General features: G+C 44.1%; 1 protein-coding gene across 1 annotated transcript in view; it reads left to right on the top strand.

The window, feature by feature from the left end:
* LOC148033172 (uncharacterized) overlaps positions 1-20,412 on the top strand; it is a 71,629-nt gene extending 51,217 nt beyond the window's left edge. The window contains exons 3-4 of the mRNA XM_087681044.1: positions 19,464-19,591; positions 19,765-20,412. Coding sequence (XP_087537170.1) covers positions 19,464-19,591; positions 19,765-20,238 — 602 coding nt within the window. The 3' untranslated portion in view covers positions 20,239-20,412. The remainder of the gene's footprint in view (positions 1-19,463; positions 19,592-19,764) is intronic.
* The last annotated feature ends 2,135 nt before the right edge of the window (positions 20,413-22,547 follow it).

Consider the following 22,547-nt stretch of genomic DNA (forward strand, 5'->3'; position numbering starts at 1 on the left):
AGGGTCTCTCCATCTGCTCCCATCCCTCATAGGTGGCCTCCTCCTTAGGCAGTGGCTGGTCTTGTGGGGCCCTCCGCGTGTGGTAGAGACTGGACCCCCATATGGGAGCCCCGTATAGGAGGGCTGGTGTGACCAAGGTGTCAAAAAGCCAGAGCTTTGTCCGGGGTTCCTGGAACTGTATGCGGGCACATTGGTTCTCCATTGACCCGAGGGCTGCATAACCTCGGGTTAGTCTATCTTCTGCTGCTTTTCTCAGGGTAAATCTCGGTCCAGAGAATGTAGTCCCCAGATAGACGTATCTTTGGACCACGTCCACGGTCTCTCCGCCGTATGTGAAGGGGGGTACCGACCATCGGAGCCATTGGGTTGACGTGTTGAACACCATGACCTTGGTTTTACCCAGGTTCACAGTTAGGTCTTTGTCTTGGCAGAAGGCTTGTAGTGCGTCTAGTTGGTGCTGTAGCCCTTCGGGTGTGTTGGAGACGAGGACTATGTCGTCCGCATATAGTAAGATGGGTATCGGTGTCCCTCCCAGGCTCGATCCCTCCTCGCCCAATCTATCTATGTACTCTGAGATCTCATCAATGTAGAGGCCAAATAGGGTGGGTGAGAGTGGGCATCCCTGCTTGACTCCGATGGTGCTGGTTAGCTCCTTTGACAGCCCTCCTGGTGCCCGAACTCGACCCGTTACCGATTTGTATAGTACCAGTATCCCTCATCGCATTTCGGTTGGGGCCTCCAGTTCCTGTAGTCTCTGCGTGAGCCTCGCTCGTGGGACTGTGTCAAAGGCCTTGCGGAAGTCCACGAAGCAGCAGTACACTCGTCTTCCATGTGCTCTGCCCTCCTCTATGATGGCTCTCAGTGTGAGGATATGGTCAAGGGTGCAGAAACCCCTCCTAAACCTTGCTTGTCCTGCCGCCCGATGTTGGTGTTGCTCTGCCCACTTGCTCAGCTTGTGGTCCAGTATGGATCCATAGAGCTTGGCTAGTACATGGCTAACCATGATTGTTCGGTAGTTCGTGGAAACCATGGGGTCTCTGGTCTTCAGGATAGGTATTATGGTGTTGGCTGACCAGCTCGCAGGGAAGCCTTCGCATAGGGCTCTGTTGAACATGTGTGCTAGGAGAGGTGCCAATATGTATTTGGCATGGGTCAAATGCTCTGCTACCAAGCCTTCGTGGTCTTGGGCACGGCCATTTTGGAGTCTATCAATGGCGTCCCGAACCCGCCCCGTGCTGAAGAATGTGGATGATCCGGGTTTGCTCCTTGGGGGCCGAGGTAGCTGGGGCTGCTTGGGTACTTGGTATAGTGAGGTTGCATATGCGTGCCAAGTGTCCGGGGAGGTGATGGGCGTCTGGGCTCGGGGTTCTTGAAACGCCTTCCATGCCTCTTTGCTGTCCTGTCCTAAGAATAGCTGGTAGAATTCGTGTTCCACTTTGGAGAGATAGGCTCGTTTCTTCCGTCGCACTAGACGACGGAAGATCAAGCGTGCCTGTTTATGCGTGTGTACTCCCCGTGCTTCGTCCTGTTGAAGACGGAGCCGGGTTTCCCTGCACTCTGCGTCGTACCAGCTATTCTGTGGGACATTCTTGTTCGGAGGGGTGGAGTGGGGGGATGTGTGGGGGAAGTATTCGGCAGCCGAGGTGTGTAGTGTGCCTGCCAACTGTGCTATGACCTCCTCCAGGGGTGCGTGGGGGTTCATTTCTTGCAGGCTCTAGTAGAGATGGTCGGAGTATGCGCTCGCAGTTAGCCTGGTAAAGTGGTACCTGGGGAATCTTGGGGGGTTGCTTGCTGGGGGGGTTAGGTCATACCTGCAGGTTATGTCAAATTCCAGGTAGGCATGGTTGGCAGCCACTGCGAGTGGGCAAGGTTGTTGGAGCGCACGGGTAGCGGAAGCGTGAAGATTTGCAGCAGAGGAAGTGAACAGGTGAGTGAGAGTGAGAGTAAGAGTGACGAACTGATTTGGGTGTACCAACAATGTGTTGGTACACGAAGAATAAAATGTATTTATACTTAGGGCGCGTAAGGGTGCATTCACATGTACAACATAACAATACACGTGTAAAATACACGGAGGTGAATAAAGGACCTTTACATCCCAACAACCTCCCACTTAAAGGTCCGGAGTGAACCTTTAACCAACTCTCACTAGTTGTATGCAATGCTCATGTTGAGCCTTGCCTAGACTTTTAGTGAGAACATCTGCAGGGTTGTCCTGTGTTTTGATCTTGGTCAATGTGATTAGACCATCCTCCAGAATTTGTCTGATAAAGTGATATCGCACATCAATATGCTTTGTGCGTGAATGATACATGGCATTTTTAGCCAGATACACAGTACTCTGGCTATCACATCCCAACACTGGAGTACTCATAGACATGCCGAGATCCTCTGCGAGTCTGCTCAACCATATAGCTTCCTTAGAAGCTTCAGTAGCTGATATGTATTCAGCTTCAGTAGTACTCAGTGCGACGATGTTCTGCAACTTGGAGCACCAAGAGACGGCCCCTCCAGCAACTGTAAAGACATACCCGCTAGTGGACCTGCGAGTGTCTAAGTCACCTGCCATGTCTGCATCACAATAACCCTGCAGATTAAGTGCACCTTGCCCATAGCAAATACACTTTCTTTGTGTACCCTTCAGATATCTATGAATACTCTTGACAGCCTCCCAATGTGGTTTGCCAGGATTTGATATAAACCTGCTGACAACTCCCACTGCATGAGCAATGTCTGGACGAGTAGCCACCATAGCATACATAAGAGAGCCACAAGCTGATGCATAAGGGACTCCCTTCATAGCATTGGCTTCCATGTCATCTTTTGGGCTGTTGGCTTTACTAAGCTTAAGGTATGGAGGTAAGGGTACTCCGAGAGGCTTAGCTTTAGCCATGTTAAATCTGTCCAGTACCTTTTCAATGTACTTTTCTTGAGATAAGAACAACAATTTCTGCGTTCTATCCCTACGAATCCTCATGCCCAATATATGCTCTGCATTCCCCAAATCTTTCATGGAAAAAGCTGATTTCAGCTGATCTTTGAGGGCATCCAAGCTAGTCTTTGTCTTCCCAGCTAGCAACATATCATCCACATATAAAACAAGTATGATAGGGCTGCCATCTGTATCCTTTTTCATATACAAACAATGATCTGCATGGCTGCGTGTAAACCCATGAGAGAGCATAAAAGTGTCAAACTTTTTGTACCACTGCCGTGGTGCTTGTTTCAGCCCATATAAGCTGCGTTTTAGTTTACACACCAACTGCTCTTTTCCAGGAACTACAAAACCCTCGGGCTGTTTCATGTAGATCTCCTCATCAATGTCACCATGCAGAAAAGCTGTTTTCACATCCATTTGGTACAGCTCTAAATCCAATACAGCAGTGAGAGCAAAAAGCACACGTAGTGTGGTCATCTATTTGCTGTCCATCATCATCTGGCTCAAAGATAACCGGCTGATCATCAATTTCAGCCTGTGGTACAGCACCATGAGGCTCATCATTTGAAGTAATAGGTGGCTGTGAATTCTGAAATTTGACATTTTTCATGTCTTCATCAGAGGCTAAAGTACTTTTCAGCAACTTTGCCTCATTAAACACAACATTACGGCTGCGAACAATTTTCTTGGACTGAGGTAGCCACACTCTATAGCCAAATTCACCCTCATCACCATAGCCCATGAAAATGCCTTTGCTGGATTTCGGGTCAAGTTTATTCCTCAGCTCATTTCTAACATGCACAAAAGCATCACAGCCAAATATTCGTAAATGGTCATATGAGGCCTGTTTGCCAGACCAAACCTCCTCAGGGATGCCATTATTTAGGGACCTGTTTGGAGAGTGGTTGCGAATGTGAACCGCGGTTTTAAGTGCCTCTCCCCAAAATTCATGAGGGAGATTAGCAGTGGACAGCATGCACCGCACTCTCTCACATAGAGTCCTATTGTATCTTTCAGCCACACCATTTGAAGAAGGGCTGTAAGGGGCTGTAAGCTCCCTCTTGATCCCATGCAAGTCACAAAAGGACTTAAATTCATTAGACGTGAACTCGCCCCCATTATCAGTTCTCAAGCATTTCAACTTTCTACCTGTCTGAGTGGTCACGAATGCATGAAAAGTTTTAAAAACAGCAAACACTTCACTTTTCTTTTTCAACAAATAAACCCAAATCTTCCCGGAACAATCATCAATAAAAGAGGCAAAGTATGCAGCACCACCCAACGATTTCAAAGGCATGCTACATACATCAGAATGCACTAAGTCCAATACATTTGACTTACGGGAGACACCAGAGTAAAAGGAATTTTTCATTTGCTTTCCAAACTGACATTCATTACAAAAATCAAGTTTAGAGCCTTTTCCATCAACCCTCTTCAAAGAGGTAAGGACATCAAGACTTTTTTGGTCCATATGGCCTAATCTCTTATGCCATAACTCCAAATGACAGCCAATTTCAGCAACTGCAAGAAACTTGCCATTCAAAGCTTTACAGTGCAGACAATACAGAGTGCCCTTCTTGGTTCCTTTACCAATCAGCATGGAACCCCTTTTTAATTTCCACAAACCACCACCAAACAGTGTGGTGTAACCATGCAAGTCAAGCTGCCCAACAGATAGTAAACTCTTCTTGATGCCAGGCACATATCTGACATCTTTCAACACAAGTTCTTGCCCATTATCCAAAGACAAGTGTATGGTGCCAATCCCATCAATGCTGCAAGCATGATTATTTCCAAGGCAAACCTTGCCATAACAGCCTGCATCAAAAGTAGCAAAACACTCCAAGCATGGAGTCACATGGAAAGAGGCACCAGAGCCTACAATCCAAGTCTGAGTGACACAATCATCAATTGACAAAAGTGCATCAATCACATCAGCCTTGGTGATTTGCATATCCTGCATGTGACATACAAGGGCATCATAATCCACTGCACATAATACATCAGCCTCTGCATCTGAGAGCTCCTCTATGACAACACTAGAGGCCACATTGGCCTTTTCCTTGCCTTTACCTGCCTCAGATGCATCTGTCTTTTCCTCTTTCTTTCTTTTTGTCTCCTGCATTCTTCTTTCTCTCTTGTTCCTTCTTGTAATACCTGCAATCAGGCTTCTTGTGGCCCTTCCGACCACACCGATAGCATGTAACATCACTCTTTTCTTTTCCTTTGCTCTTGCTCCTGCTTCTCTGTCCAACATTTGCATTTTTCTTTTCAGCCCTGCCTCTAACATTATAAGCTGAGTTGCTGCCTTCTCCACTAGACTTACGTCTAATTTCTTCATTCAAGATCGAACCCCTCACACCATCATATGTGAGATTGGGGTTATTACTGAGAGAAACAACCAAAGTCTCCCAAGAGTCATGCAATGTCATGATCAAAAAGATCGCCCTCAACTTATCATCAAAATCCAAACTTGCATCCTTGAGCTGATTTAAAATGCCAGTAAATGCACTTAAGTGCTCAGCTGCAGGCTTGGACTCATCCAGCCGCATATTCACCAACTTGCGCATTAAATGCACCTGATTAACAGGTGTGGTGATCTCATAGGTAGTTTTCAACTTCTCCCATATTGCATGACCAGTGTCTAAACCCTTAATGTCTGTCAAAATTTCATAAGTGACACCCATCTTTATATAAGCCACAGCCCTTTTATTGACTTTGGCTCAATCCGCCTCAGACATTTGTGTGGGTTTATCCATTTGCAAAGCATCCTCACAATCCTTTAAGAACAGTATGCCCTGCATACGATCTTTCCAAAGATCAAAGCCCTGACCATCAAATCGCTTGATTTCCATCAAACTTTTAATGTCAGAACTGGAAGAAGTTGCAGCCATTTTATCACAAGTACAAGTGTAAAAGCACTGAACTGCAAGAGCACAAGCTAAATCAGCAAATACACTGCTGTTCTTGCATAACCAGCTATAATCCTCTGCTGTTTTGACATAAACCAGCCACTGCACAGGCAAATAATGCAGAAATTTATCAAATTCTGCACAAAATCCCAAATTTCCAGGTCCAAATGTGCGCAAATGTCAGCCAAACTGACTCAGCTCAGCAAAATTACATCAATACATGAAAAGCTTCAATTTTTCTTGGTCCAATGCCAAGAAATTTTACTCGGATGAGCAAAATTTCAACAAATTTGGAAAAATCCCCAAATTAATTGAGGTCAATGCGCACAATGTCTGCAATTTCTGACACAGATGTCACTGTCAAGCATAAACAGCATCAAATCTGGGAAAAGCCCCAAATTTCCAGGCTCAAATTTGCACAAATCTGAAAACTGTGCTTCCACGCGCGAACCCCCGTCAGTAAGGGGCTGCTTGCAGGAAATTTTAAAAAAATGAAGGAAAATGCCTGAAAAAAAGTGACGAATCTGCTGCAAAATATGACGAATCACCCCGTCACCAGCCATTGACTGTCGCGTGTCCTGCGTCTGATGTCGCCTGCTCAAAAAACATGACGAAACTGCATTGCGTGACCTATGCAGCCTGCGCCTGGCTGCTCGTGACCTGCGTTGACCTGTTTGACTGCCTGCCTGGTCAAAATTGACCTGTTGCCTGTCTATCAGGCTGTCGCTTGCACAAAACGTGACCTGCAACACTGTCGCCTGACTGTCCAGCACATACACGTGCCTGGAAACAGTGACGACCTGACCTGTATGAGTGACGACTTACTGATTTCTCGCGAGCGAAGAGCTGGTGATGTCTCATGCGGACTTCGAGGAGCGCGAGCACCTTAACCTCAGCTCTGATACCAGTTGTTGGAGCGCGCGGGTAGCGGAAGCGTGAAGATTTGCAGCAGAGGAAGTGAACAGGTGAGTGAGAGTGAGAGTAAGAGTGACGAACTGATTTGGGTGTACCAACAATGTGTTGGTACACAAAGAATAAAATGTATTTATATTTAGGGCCTGTAAGGGTGCATTCACATGTACAACATAACAATACACGTGTAAAATACACGGAGGTGAATAAAGGACCTTTACATCCCAACAAAGGTGATATTTTAAAGGACTGGATGTCGGAGATAAGTGATAGAGGGTCGAGGATATAGCCCATTGTGCTTGCTCCCAGTTTCTGTGTGGGTGATCCATGTGCCCCCCGTCCGATGCAATTGGCCGCGTGCTTGTGTGGGAAGCATGTGAGGGCATCCGACCCGGGCCATTTGTCGAGACCGTTGAGGATGGCTAGTCTGTGTGCCCCCCCTAACGCCAGTAGGTGTTCACCATATTCGGTGCATTCAGCTGTGTCCTGTGATGCCCGGTTGAGTCCTATCTCCTTTGGTGCGATCTCTTTGTACATGTGGTCTTCGCTCTCGAAGAAGGGGGTCTGCCTCTGTGCTGTGCGTGCGTTGAAGTCTCCAGCCAACATGACATCCCCCAAGCTGGAGTAGTGCATGATATCCTCGTACAGTGGTAGATATGGTGACTCGCCCTTTGGTGATGCGTATGGGGAGTGTGCTGGTGGGAAATAGCATACCGCCATGTATATGTCTCGGGGCGATTTGTGTGTATCCGGATCCACATGAACCGGGCTTCCTCATCTTTCCGCATGACTTGCACCATGGGCTGTAACTCCTCCCTGTACAACACAGCCACCCCTCCGGACCCTCGGGTCCCTCCTTTTGTTTGGGCTCTAGGGCGGCATGCCGTTTCCCATCTATATCCCCTCACTTCTGGTAAGTAGGTGCTTGGGCTTTGGTGGGTTTCTGTGTAGAGGACGATGTCCTTGCCGGTGAAGGTCTCCTGGAATAATCCTGCATCTGTTTTCATAGCTCTGTTGCAGTTCCACACTGCAAACCTCAGGTGGGTCTCATAGGCCGCGCCCGGTCATTGGCGTTTATCTGTGATGATGACACGACCGTGTCTGTATACTGCCCATTTTCCCGCTTTGCGAGCCTCCAGGATCTGTGGCATGCATTCTTTACGGTGTGCCACTTGTGCGGGTGTGAGGTCATCCTCCAGGTAGACTTTTTCCCCTTTTAGAGCTGTCCTTTTAGAGAGGAAGGCTCGTCTGGATTCTAAGTTGGCAAATTTGAGGATAAGAGGCCTTCCCTTGGTGAGGTCTTTCCCTATGCGCCATGCATTCTCCACTATTTGAGGGTCCTCTACTCCCAGCTTTTCACATATCTGCTTGGCGTCTGCCAGGGGGACTATCCCCTTCCTTCCATCCGACCACGCGGATGTGGAGCGCTCTAAGCTTTCTCCTTTTCTCCTCCTCCAGTGCTGTATTCACAAACTCCCCTTCTTTGTTGGTGACTTCTTGGCTACCTCAATCCATTTGGAGTTCTCGGCCACTTCGGCTTGTGCTTGTTTCACTATATTCGCCTATGTGTTGAGCTCCTTTGTTACTTGTGTCTTCAGCTTGTTGATCTCAGTTTGCACCTTGGTGGGCGTTGTTTCGGTGATTTCTCCTTCCTCCTTCTTGAGTAGGTTCAGCTGGTTTCTATATTCATCGAGCTCGTGCCTCAATTCTTCGATCACCCTGTTTCTCTCCTGGAGGGACGTTTCAATGTCCACCTTCCAGGAGGTGAAGTGTGATGTGATCTCGGCGTAGATTTCATTCTTCTAGTCTTGCACTTTCGTGCTTATTTTCTCCTTGATTTGGTGTGCAGTTTCCACGCACACTGCTGCCATGATTTCCTTGATGTTGTTGATGTCTTGGTCATGCGCCTTGCATACATCTCGGAGGGGCTTCCATGCCTTTCCTTGTGTGGTAGTCTGTCACCTTGTCAATGCTGCTCCAAATCGCTGAGTATTTCTCATTTTTCTCCCCTCTTATGCGGTTGCCTGGTGACGGGGATGTCTTGCTCGAGCCCATCCCTTCCTCATGATTCTTGGGCTTGCTCAGGGGATGTGTGCATCTGGCCTCATTGTGGTGGCGGATGTGTGATGGGCGGTGGTGGGAGGTGGCGGAAAAGTCGGGTATTGACAGGGCTAGTGGCGGTGGTGTGATATGGGTGCCGAGTCCGGGGCGTGAGGGAGGCCTGTAGCAGGGCGGGGGAGAGGGGGGCGGCTGCTACAAAGAGAGGAGAGATGGCGACTGCTCTTGTCGAAAGAGCAGGGAGGGCGATGGTAGGGGTGGGTTGGCGTGTGGAAAGAGCAAGGAGGGCGATGGTAGGGGCGGGCTGGCGTGTGTGGTCCGGCGACTCGGACGGTATGGTTCAGTTGTCGACTCGGATGAGGGAGCGTGGTCACGTGGAGAGGGGGGCGTCCGATTGTGCGGGGACTCGGACGAGGGCGGGGACTCGGACGAGGGACGTCCGATTGTGGGGACTCGGACAAGGGGTTTAGTCCACGTGGCAGTGTCTGAGTCGGACGAGAGGGTGTCCGATTGTGACGGACGGGGCAAGTGAAAGACGAACGGGGCAATGACGGATGGGCCAGTGACGAGAGAGAGAGAGAGAGAGAGAGAGAGAGAGAGAGAGAGAGAGAGAGAGAGAGAGAGAGAGAGAGAGAGAGAGAGAGAGAGAGAGAGAGAGAGAGAGAGAGAGAGAGAGATGATGGGCGACGGTGACAGGCAATGATGAGCGGCAGAGAGAGGGCTAGTGACGGACAGATGAGGCACTGACGATGGGCCAATGACGAGAGAGAGAGAGAGAGAGAGAGAGAGAGAGAGAGAGAGAGAGAGAGAGAGAGAGAGAGAGAGAGAGAGAGAGAGAGAGAGAAGGTTGTTGGTCCATTTTCTAATTCAGCGAACAACAAATTGCTAGAGGTGATAGTAGCAACTACTTAATATGGGGTAGGTGACAACAATTCTAGTGCCTAGAGGAGTTGGTGACAACAGTTGATGGTTTGGCATAGTAGTTTTTGGCTTCATTGACAATAGTCAAAAGCTCTTGGGGTTGTTAGCAGTCATGTTTGTCATGCCTTGTCATCTTCTGTTGTGAGCCTCAGTTTGAGTCAGATGAGGACTTTAGGAGCTTTAACTTGTCTATCACTTGTTTTGACGGAGGAGGTAGCTCATTCTAGATCACTCAGTTTATTGCATTTCAATGCATTTTCGCCTCCAATCGGGATTTTATGTGTATTTCTTGGGACAATTTCTGCATTCTTTAGCCTCCCTCACTCGTCGGACATTGTCCATCCTTTTTGAAAATTTTCTTAGCATTTTTGGCATTTTTACCCGCATTAAATGCTGATCGGACATATTTTTGGCCCCAAATTTCAAGTAGGCTAATTTGTGGGATTTTGGGATATTTATAGCCATTTTTCACTTGGTAGTTAGTTAGATTATCATCTTCCCTCCTTCCTTGGCAGGTGGACACTCCGACTCCATCATCTTCCTCCGTCTTCGGTGCTGCTGCTGTCATTAGCTTGATCTGGCGTCCCCACTGATGCTGTGGGCTGCATGCAGGGATTGATTAGTCCTTCTTTTGTATTCAACATTTATTCCTTGTTCAGTGTAGGTTTCTTTTCTTCTTCTCTTGCAGATTGTCTCTCTCTTTCTTTATGTTCGAGTTCCTTCATTCGTTGTGCACTTTCACATGGTATTAGAGCGTGGTATCTAAGAGCAACACAGAGTTCGTGAGGCCAACCACGTTTGTGTTTGCTGAAAACGCAAGCTCCTAGTAGCTGGCGATTTGCATCTGGTGCTTAGGCGTCATCATCTGGAGTCTATTGGGTGGAGGTGACAGTTTGTTGGCCAGGCGACTATGTTCTATAGTCAAAAGCAACCTTTCAAGGGCAAGTGACAACATTCACATCAGCGTTTTGGTGCTTCTGCATCCTTCGTGAGCAGTCGACAATATTTTCTCCCTCAAGCGGACCTTCTACATTGAGATCTCTGTATCCTGTAGCCGATTCCTCCTATCTTGGGGTTGTCCATAGCCAAACACAACTTTTTGTGGGTGTTTTGCAGATATATATGAAGATGTCTTGCCACGAGTTCTTTGCTGACTCAAGAGGATGAGGTCTCTATTCCTTCCTTTGAGAGATGGAGAGATTTTAGTACTAGCTCACGCAACGATCGAAGGTCATCTAGCCCGTTTGTATGAGATACCTCTCCCCGTTCTCTCCATGTTTCACAAAAGGCTCGTTTTGCTGGCCTTCATATGCCTTCCTTGACACCCTCTATATAAGTGCGTGTACTCCCTTATTTGCCCAAAGAAGACCGGCTTGATGGTTTTAACTACTTGCTTTGGTTGTGTAAGGTAGAGTGTATTCTTGATCCCTTGGATCTTTGGGAGTTTGTTACCCATCCTATTCCTTGTCCAAAGTGGAGGATTCCACCTTTGGATCATCGATGGATCGTGTGGCCTTATGGGATTAGCTTAACTCAAGAGATCAATCTTTCCGCTTTATGAGCTCATAGGATTTTGTCCTAGTGCATGTTTGCAGGTTGCGGAAAGCAGCGAAAGAGTGGACAAAGCTTGTTTCTTTGTATCATCAGAAGACATTTGCCCATTGGATTACTCTCGAGAAGAAATTACGGATGCTCGTTGTCGATGATTCTTCTTCCATGAAGGATCATATCAACATGTTGAAGGACACGAGGGACGAGCTTGCACTCCTTGGCAGGATGATCTCTTTAGAGGATATGGCCATGATTCTTTTGACTCAACTGCCATCTCCCCGGTTTGATGTCTTCTACACTAGCCTTCTTATATTGAGGACCTGTGGGAGCTTCTATGGGAGGAGCTTGCCTCGCTTGTTTTGGAGCATGATAAGTGTGCCAAAGAGGCAACCAGTGGATCCACCTCCACCAAAGCTTCTGTTGCAGGTTCGAGGGGGGGGGGGGAAGGGGGGACGTAGAAGAAAGGAAAGTCACAGACTAAAAGACAGGAGAATTCTTCAGGTTTTGACTCCGACTTGGAGAAGCTTAAATGCCCATATTATGGGAAGGGGACACATCCAAAGGAGAAATGTTAAAAGAAGTATCCTCACCTGTGTCCAAGAGCGAAGGATGGAGCTAAAACATCCGAGCCTTCTACCTCTACTTTGGCGGTTACCCATGAATCAGTGTTCCTTCGTATTGTTGACTTGGAGGAGCCTTCTTTAGTGGTTGCCTCATCTTCTAAGAGGCCTTGGCTGGTTGATAGTGGAGTTTCTAGTCATATGACTCCCCGAGGTGATTTGTTGAGGATCTATGCCCTTCTGAGGGTTTAGTCATTGTTGGTGACATTGTTTTGGTGCCTATTCGTTGTGTTGGTACTTTGTTTTTATTTTCCAATCGCGTGTCGAGCTCCCTTTCACAGACTCTTTATGTTTCGGACTTGGGCTTTCCACTCTCAGTTTATGGCCTTACAAGGATCGATACCTGAGTTTTCTTCACCGAGCAAGCCATTTGTATTGAGGATTCTTCTATAGGGGTTGTTATCGGGACAGGCTGGCAGGAGAGCGGGCTTTATAGGCTCCATTCCCCTTCTCTTATGTAGGGTCCTCCTAGGTAGTTGTTCATTGCTACACTTGTTCTTATTGTTTTAGAGGGGGCTTCCTAGGATCGTGAGGAGCTTCTTCATCGGCAATCTTCATTGACGGGCTTCATTGACATTGGCATTCTTGTTGCCACCCCAGGATCCGTTTCTCTTTTGGCCTTTTGCCACATCTAGGATTTGGGAGGGGGTGTTAACAGTCATGTTTGTTGTGCCTTGTCATCTTTTGCTTGTGAGCCTCTCAGTCTAAGTCAGACGAGGACTTTAGGAGCTCTGACCTGTCTATCACTTGTTTTGACAAAGGCGGTAGCTCATTCTAGATCACTTAGTTTATTGCATTTCAGTGCATTTTCTCCTCCATTTGGGATTTTATGTGCATTTATTGGGGCAGTTTTTGCATTCTTCAGCCTGCGTCACTTGTCGGACATTGTCCACCCTTTTCGGGAAATTTTTTGAGCATTTTTGGCATTTTTACCAGCATTAAATGCTGGTTGGACATATTTTTGGCCCAAAATTTCAAGTAGGCCAGTTTTTGGGATTTTAGGCTATTTATAGTCATTTTCCACTTGGCAGCTAGTTAGATTATCATCTTCTCTCCTTCCTTGGCAGGTACACACTCCGACTCCACTATCTTCTTCCATCTTTGGTGTTGTCGTCATCATCAGCCTGATTTAGTGCTCTCATTGACTTTGTGGGCTGTGTGTAGGGATTTGACAAAGGCAGTAGCACATTCTAGATCACTCAATTTATTGCATTTCAATGCATTTTCTCCTCCATTCGGGATTTTATGTGCATTTCCCGAGGCTGTTTTTGCATTCTTCAGCTTGCCTGTTATATTAATAAGGTAAATTACGGGAAACAGGCACGAGGGATGACCGTTTGGGGGCCTTGGGCACCCGAACGGGGTTTAGGAGAGCCTAGAATTAAAGAGAGTCCAGGAATAGTAGGACTCACCAACAAGTGACGATTGGCAATCGGATTACGATGAGAGTTGCTAGCAATAACTAGGCAAGGCTGGGAGGAAAAAAGATATCGTGCCCTTTGAATGTCGGACTGAATTCTCTCCCGTTCTCTTTATCTTTTCAGTCGTTTATAACATTGGTATCAGAGCCGCCATCGCATCCTGTTGGAGCCGTCGGGTCCTGATCTTGTTAGCTATTCACGAAGTCTTTTCCAGGCGATTCCGAGGGTCAGGTGATTAAGACGAGGGCCAGGCGATTTGACGGACACGTCATCCGTCACTTGTTTAAAGACGCCGCAGGGAGACGTAGGTCGTGTGACGTCACGAAAAGTGTGACACGCTGCAGGGAGACGAAAAGCGTGAGACGACTGTAGGAAGACGTAACGTAAAGCGTGAGATGGTACTTCACGTGCCACACGTCACACGGTTGTCTTAGGAGAGCAGTTATACAGCGGATTCGTCACCAGCCGATTGAAGCCAGGAGTCAAATCCAATACCAGCTGACTGAAGTCAGTCAGACCCGTCCTATACATAGAAGACATACTGGTGGTTCACTTGATAGTCCCGTTTTCTGCCAAAGAACTTCATTTCCAGCGTGATTGGCTTAGTTCGGGAAGATAAAAATTATTCCTCACTCTTCAGGCTTATTAATAAAACCAGCAACAGTCGCCCTATCATTATAACCAGGGAAGTACTTTACTTTGTATGCAAATTTTTTATATTTGCTTTCCAATTCCAGTGTATTAATGGCAGAAAAAGGGAAAGAAGGAGTAATGGAAGGTTCTAGTTCTGGGGACCACCCTATGGTAGATCCCCATGAAACGGAGATGCAAGAAGAACAGTGGGAAGAATTCTTTGCCACACGAGAACAATTTGATGATCAAACTGCTCGTGTGCAGGCACAGGGGGTTCAAATGGAATTTTTAACTCAAACACTCACTGAAATAAAATCTCAATTAACTTTATTACTAGAAAGGGATAAAAATAAGATAGAAACCTCGGATATCCCATCTTCATCGAAAGATTTAGATGTGACTATGCGAGATCCTAAGGAACTCCACCACAAGTTGAGGGATAATCCAGTTTTAAAAGATATGAAACCCCCTCAGTTTCACGGGGAGGAAAAAGATAGAAATAAAGACACTATCTGTAATTTTCTCCAAAAATGGGAAGATTTACATAAACTTAAAAATACTCCACCACATCTCCAAGCACTGGAGGCCAGTTTAACTTTGGGGCCAAAAGCGTATAAATGGTGGCAAACTTTAAAGGAGGCAAATAAAATACCTGAAACTTGGGCTCAATTTGAATCCGTCTTTTTGAAAGAATTCCTTCTTGAAAATGAAATGGAAAGAAATAGGGAAGATTGGGATTATGTCAGACAAAAGGGAAGACCCCTGCTGACATATTTGGAGGAATATCGTGAGATAATCCTCAAATTGGAAGGAATAGATGAATTTCAAAAGACAAGAGGATTCATTAGGGGACTAGATAAGGCCTGTAAAAAGGAGTTCACCTAAGACGCTGGAAGAGGCAATTAAATTTGCATTAATCAATGAAGATAGTACGCGTCCAGGTACACTCACTAGTCTCACTGATACGGAGCCCAAGTCTAAGGAATTGGAAACCTCAAAATTTGTGGGCAAATTTAAAAGGAAAATGCCATTTTTTAAGGGCAAAAAACAACCTTTTGAAAAGAAACAATATGTAAGGCCAAAGTTAAGTCCAGATAACTTTGATAAGGCCAAAAAAGAAAAGCTGTGTTTCAATTGCCTATCCCCTAACCATGCTACTTGGAATTGCCCTCGAAGGAAAAAGGGGGAAGACAATGGAAAGGATAAGGAGAAGGGCAAGGGAAAGGAAAAACAAATCCATGTAGTGCAGACCTTAGAATTAAAAGGGCACGAGATCTTTTTTCCTCCCAGCCTTGCCTAGTTATTGCTAGCAATTCTCATCGTAATCCGATTGCTAGCCGTCACTTGTTGGTGAGTCCTACTATTCCTGGACTCTCTTTAATTCTAGGCTCCCCTAAACCCCGTTCGGGCACCCAAGGCCCCCGGACGGTCATCCCTCGTGCCTGTTTCCCGTAATTTACCTTATTAATATAACATTTCCTTCCCCTTAAAAATCGGTTTCGTCCTCGAAAACGATACTTGGAAGGTCTAATTGTAAATTGGGAAACCTTTTCCTTAGGGTACTTACTCGCTCCCATGTTGAGCTTTCTTTTGAACAATCTTTCCACTTGACCAAGCATTCTTGATAAATTGTATTCCTTGTTCGTCTGTTACGAACATTTAATATTCTTTCTGGTTCATGTGGGATAGATTGGTCATCTAATAGCTCCTTAATGTTATCATTTAAGATTAAATTATCCAAATCACCCAGCTTTTTCCTTAACTTACTCACATGAAAAACTGGATGTATTTTACTACCAGTAGGTAGTTGGAGCTTGTAAGCCTTTTCTCCCACCTTTTTAAGTATTGTGAAAGGACCACAATATCTGGGTGAAAGCTTTGGACATTGTCCCGTTTTTATGGTTTTAGTTTGTTCAGGCACTTTAAGATAAACCAATTCTCCTTCTTCAAAGAAGACATCTCTTCGGTGAGGATCTGCATAAGCTCTAGCTCGATTTTGAGCTTTCTTAATATTTTCTTGAGCAAATTTTAACATACTATTCATATCCTCTAAAAAGTCCTTGGTTGCCTGAACCTTTTCCTTATGCAGTCCTACTGCATGAGGAGCTCTGGGCTGAAACCCATACATTAACATAAATGGACTATATCCAGTGGAAGAGTGCTTGGCACTATTATATGCAAACTCTGCTATCGGTAGATACTCTTCACAATTAGTTTGCCTTTTACTTACATATGTCCTAAGCATATCTTCAAGGATTTGGTTAACCCTTTCAGTTTGCCCATCAGTTTGCGGGTGATCCGCCGTACTCATGCTAAGTTTAGTATCCAACTTCCTAAATACCGCACGCCAAAATTGACTATCAAATTTTCTATCCCGATCAGAAACTATATTTGTCGGAAGGCCATACAATCGGTATATGTTCTCTACGAACAATCTAGCCAATTCTGGTGTTTTAACATCAGTTGAAGTTGGAATGAACATAGCAATTTTGGTAAACCTATCCACAATCACCCACACAGAGTCATGCCCCCTCTGTGTTCTGGGTAATGCAACAATAAAAACCATGGAGATACTCTCCCATTTTCCTGAAGGAATCTCTAGTGGATGGAGAAGCCCTCCCATTTTCAATCTTTGAGCTTTATTAACCTGGCATTTATTACATTTGTCCACATAGTCAAGGACGTCCTTATTCATTCCAGGCCAATAGAACTGCCTTTTAATAAGACTATAAGTCTTATTAACTCCTGGATGTTCCGCGCTAGAGGTATCATGACACTCAAAGAGTATCTGGCGCCTTATTTCTTTATCTTTCAGGACACATACCCTACCCTTGTTGAGTAAATAACCATTATCAATGGTAAAATTCTTCTGCTTGAATCTGGTTTGAGCAACCCCTGATGCTCCATTTCCTTGTTGAACATCCTCAGATATTCCTTCCTCAGTAGAAGCACTTTCATTTGGATCCCCATTTTTTATTGCTTCCCATATGTTGGAATATGCCGGATCAACCTGGCATTTCCCTTTTAAAGATTCAAGTAAGTTGGAAGTGAACTGAGTAAAACTCAATTCATTTATGATGGGCGTTCTGCTGAGTGCATCAGCTACTATATTATACTTTCCTTTTCTATATCTTATCTCATAGTCGAACTCTTGAAGGAGTTCGGCCCATCTGGCTTTACGCCCTTGTAGATCCGGTTGATCATTAAGCCACTTAATGCTTTCATGATCCGACAAGATCAAAAGTTTGGTACCGTATAGATAGTGCCTCCATTTCTTCATTGCATGTACTATTGCATACAACTCCCTCTCATAAATAGAATAATTCTGTTTTGCACGATCTAATTTCTTGCTTTCAAAGGCAATTGGTCGACCTTCTTGTAATAAGACCGCGCCTATCGTCTTATCACTAGCATCAGCTTCAACCACAAATGGTTTATTGGGATCCACAATTAATATTATTGGAGCTGTAGCAATAGCTACCTTAAGTTTTTGAAAACTTTCATTTTGGTCTGTTCCCCAATTAAAGCTCTTTCCTTTCCCATTAAGTTGGTCTGTCATTGGAACAACTATTTTGGCATAATCTCGAATGAATCTACGTTAAAATCCAGATAAACCTAGGAAGATCTGCAGCTCTTCTAGGTTCCTTGGAGATGGCCATTCAATAATTGCCCTTACTTTTTCTGGATCCATCTTGATTTCCTCTTTCGAGATAATATGCCCCAAATATTTGACCTCTTGTGCGAAGGATTCACATTTAGTTTTCTTCGCATAAAGGGAATGTATTCTTAACAGTTGGAATACCAATTGTAAGTGCTCCAAATGTTCTTCTCTTGATTTAAATCAAGATATCATCCAAGAAGACTACTACAAAATGTCCCAGATAGGGCCGTAAGACACTATTCATCAGCTTCATAAAGGTAGCTGGTGCATTAGTGAGGCCAAAAGGCATCACCAAAAAATCATAATGCCCGTATCTAGTACGAAATGTTGTCTTAGGAACATGTTGTGCCTTAATTCTTACTTGGTGATAGCCTGATCTTAAATCTATCTTTGTGAAGAATTTTGCCCCTTGTAATTGATCAAAAAGATCTTCCATTTTGGGCATAGGAAATTTATTCTTCACCGTTATTTTATTAAGTGCTCTATAATCAACACAAAGTCGCATAGAACCATCTTTTTTCTTTACTAATAAAATTGGCGAAGCCCAAGGTGAATTACTGGGTTGTATAAACCCTTTATCAAGGTAATCCTTAATTTGTCTTTCAACTTCTTGGTGCTGCGTTTCACTTAACTTATAAGGTGGTTTAGAAATAGGGTGTGTATCCTTATTTGTGTCAATTGGGTGATTTATATCACCCCTATCTGGTGGAAGGCCACTTGGTAAATCAGAAGGAAACACATCTTTAAATTCATCTAACAAACTACTTAATTCATTATTTACATTCAACTCACAAACATAAGAAAATTGTTGCTTAATATTACAGAGAGTAAAAGTGTTTTGTACAGGAAGAGACCATAACATATATACCTCACAAGCTTCCTTCTTTATCAGCTTCTGAACCTCAGTGGAACACAACAAAGGATTATCAGATACTTCATGTTCACCTTGAATCACAAAAGTCTTACCATCCCTTTCAAATTCCAGTGTATTATGATAATAACTGCGTTTTAAGGATGGTTCCAATCCCCATAGCCACTCCCTCCCTAAAGCAATATCGGCTCCCTAAAGCAATATCACCTTGCTCCTTGAAAGACAAATTTAGCCCCAAATTTGATATTGACTGCTTGGCCTCTTGAATCTCCTTAAAATTTCTTAATTTTAGCTGTTGAAATTCAAGTCCTAGGCCCTCAATTTTGAGCACACATCTTGACGCCGTTGTCAAAACCCTAAATTTTGTTGGGGGACTTTGCCCATGCCACATGAATTGATTGAAATATTAATTTGTCATTTTGGATTATATACCTTGGCTTTAGTACTCCACACGAATTATGAATGGAATATTATTTTTAAATAATTTTAATTTTTTAATGCCATTCTTGTTCCCACATCCCCGTTCCCTAGGGTTGGTGTCCTCGTCACTGTCTTCCGTTTTTGTTCCTTGTTTCAAGTTTCTACGGTGCCATGAGTCATTGGTAGTTAGATGGAGGGAGGGGAGAGCAAAGGAGGGGAGGGGTTTTAATGGGTGGCAGTTAGTTTTAAGTTTTGTACTCATTGTTTAAGTTTGGAAGCTTATTGTAAGGGTTGTGATTTTGTGTTGACTGTGAGCATGAAGGGGGAGTGTGGAGTTAGTTTTAAGTTTTGTACTTATTGTTTAAGTTTGGAAGCTTATTGTAAGGGTTGTGATTTTGTGTTGATTGTGGGCATGAAGGGGGAGTGTGGAGAGAAGTGGAGTGGTGTATTTTATGGTTGCGGGGATTATGCAGAAGTTTTAGATTTTAAACCATAAAGGTTTTTTCTGGAGTAAGTGTTTTAATCTCATGTGGTATTGACTGCAGGAACCCACAAGTTCTCCTTGTCTATTAGAAATAGAGGAGGAAAAGATGTTGATCTGACAGTCAATACTCCCATGTTTTTAAAAGCTGAGCAAGCCAAGTTATTGGTGAAGCATCAAACAAGTGAAACTGTAAGCTCTTGGCTACCCTTTTCTTCCCTGCTTTGCATTGAGGGTTTATCCCAAATATGCTCTTGAGACTTGAATGATCGAAGAGTTTTTGTCAAATTGAATGTTTTTCTCTGCATGTAATATAGCACTAAGTGGATACGTTTTTCTCTTTTTGGCACACCATCGACATTCAGGTTCTCATTGACCTGACAGACAAAACAGCATTAGACTCTGATAAAGCAAAAAACATGAATATTACAGTCAGTAGCATCCATGGTGACTGCAGCCTCAGAGTGCCAGTGGTTGAGGATTTCCAAGGCACATCATCACTCAAATATTCACAGTACTTTGTCTACTTGACTCCTAAGGTAGCTGTGTATATACTCCTAGGTCTGCTTTCTACAGTATGTGGGGTCATATTGTTCTGCAAGTACAGGAGAAAGAAACGTGCTGGTGGTTCTGTAAAGTACCAGCAATTGGAGATGAATACGATTGTAGTAGGTACACCAAAGGAAAGGGAGGAAGAAACTGTTGATGGATGGGATGAAATGTGGGATGAGGATTGGGAAGACACAGAAGCCATCAGATCATCTTCAAGGCTGACTCAAAACTTATCTTCAAGAGGCTTGGCAGCTAGGAGAGGCAACAAAGATGGTTGGGACGACTGATGGAAAGCTGTTTGCTTTAGGAGCATTAGCTTCTCAAGATTGTGTATGAAGCTTTCAAGAATGTTAAGGTAATTTGGCTAGTGGGGGGGGACAATGTGCAGTATTTTGCTCAATTGTGTCATCTTTAGTTTCATCTACTGTGCTTAATAGTCAACACCTCTTTGGACCCCCCTTTCTTATAGAATTATAACGAAGTTCAGTAGATATGCAGTCGGTTCAGAAGTTCAGATGCTAGCAAGTGTAAGGCCCCCCATTATTTGATCCCCCACACTACAAATTGTTCATTTTGGCTTGTAGTAGATGTTATATGAATCTCTCTTGTTTTGTCTGTGTATCTGTGCTTGTTGTGCATTCTATCTAATATTGTGCAGATTATTGTATTACATCTTATACATGTACCTTTGAAGCTGTATTTCAATGTAGTGATTGGTGAGGTTGATGTGAGACCATTATGTAGAGCTATGTAAATACCAACCATGATATGAGATGTATTTTCAAGGAACTGGACTGTGAAACAGCCTGGTATTCAGTCATTCATGCATGCCGTTTACAAATTATTGCACGTCTTTTTGATCTCAATGGAACTCTCTTTTGGAGTTACATCTATACTGTCTCTTATTTTACAACTTACCAAACCTATCACCAGACTTGATGAGGTCCTGTGGCACAATCTCAAAGAGCCTTGACAGAAAAAAACGACTTTACTTTCAAAACTAGTTTTTTTTCTAGGCAAAAAAAAATCTAACTTGTGCTTCATTCCAACCGGAGCATGCCACTCTCTCTCAATATATAACTCAATCAAGACATCCCTCTCTTCCACATTGTCATTAATATTCTCTCTTGCCTCACCTTTAGCAAGTTATCTTTCTAAAAAATAGTCAACCCTTTTGTGAAGATTGCAAAGTCACTTGAGATTAATTCTAATCGTCCTATCCATATCTTTTCACTCCCCTTCTCATCGGTGCCAACAAATTCCTTTTTCATCATCCCTCGTCTTGTCCATATCTTCTTGCCTCCCTTTCCAAAGCTTATGGATTTGTGTGCTCTTCATTACTATATGCTCACTCTCTTCATTAATCTTCATTGTGTTGTAGGCAATAACTAAAAGGTTTTGTGTTGGAGATTGAGCACACCCTCTATGAGACAAGGCAATGGAAAAGGATGCTTGTAGCAATTAGGCAAGCAAGAAGATAGATAGCAAGGCACAATGCGTTAGGTGGGTGATAGGGTGAACGAGCATGAGCTAGGGCCTTGGCTTTGGTAGCATCAACTCCAACCAATTTGTTGAGCATGATGTTGAACTTAGGTGGGATCTCGAATTGCGATAAGCAACATGCTATGCAGTACATCTCCTAGGTATTGACAGTGTGAATTGCAATACCAAAACTAGTTAGGGGCCACAATATATTGTAGGTTCTTGATGGCTTGCTTGTGTGAACCACAATACCAACTAGCTAGGGGTCATAATATGTTGCAGATTCTTGATGATAACTTAGTGCTTCTAGAAGTAGGTAGAGAACTTGTCACATAAGTTAAACTTATTGCAAGATTGTGGAGTGAGTGAATTTGGATGGAAGGAAAGATGCCATGTTGGAGGGCCACACCTAGATTTGTAGTAGTGATGTGCATTGGATGTGTTGTTGCCATGTTCATGCTCTTAGACGATACTCTCATTGAGTGGCTTGATGAGGAAGGCATATCAAAGCTTTTGTACCATTGTCTAGTCTCCATGTGGCCTACCGCATGTGGCTCCCATGCTTACTTCATTATGCTATGGAGATGATTAGTGCATGAACATTAGTTGAGAAAGGTTCATTAGATGATTATCACATACTCTCTAGACTAATCATTTTAGTCATTTGCTAATTTTTTGGATGCTTCTAGTACGATCTCCATCACTCATAGTAGGTATATATAGAATGTTCAAACATGGTACTTGGATGCATCATTGACATCGCATGTGGTCAAAGTCTCAAGTTGCAACCTGGATCTAGAGAGAACAAGTAATATAGACTACCAAGTTAACTATGGGTCGCTAAAGAAACAAGCAACTCTTAAAAACCGCTATTATGACTTGACTAATGTGAAATCATATCATTAGCCTTGAGACGATTGAAAAGTATTTGATGATTTACTGGATGAACCTCCTCAATATGTTATTGCCCATCATCCCCCACATGGAACTGCTATGAGAGTAGCTAGATTTTTACAATCCACATCAGGCCTCAAACAAAAATGTTGAGGTAGCTTGCGTAGTGAAATTCACTAGACATCCAGGACTAAAAGTTGCTAGCACACGTGAGAAGGCA

Source organism: Lygodium microphyllum, chromosome 7 (assembly GCF_053477565.2).
Source record: "Lygodium microphyllum isolate KBCC chromosome 7, Lygodium_microphyllum_v1.1.10, whole genome shotgun sequence".
In the NCBI taxonomy this organism is placed as follows: Eukaryota; Viridiplantae; Streptophyta; class Polypodiopsida; order Schizaeales; family Lygodiaceae; genus Lygodium; species Lygodium microphyllum.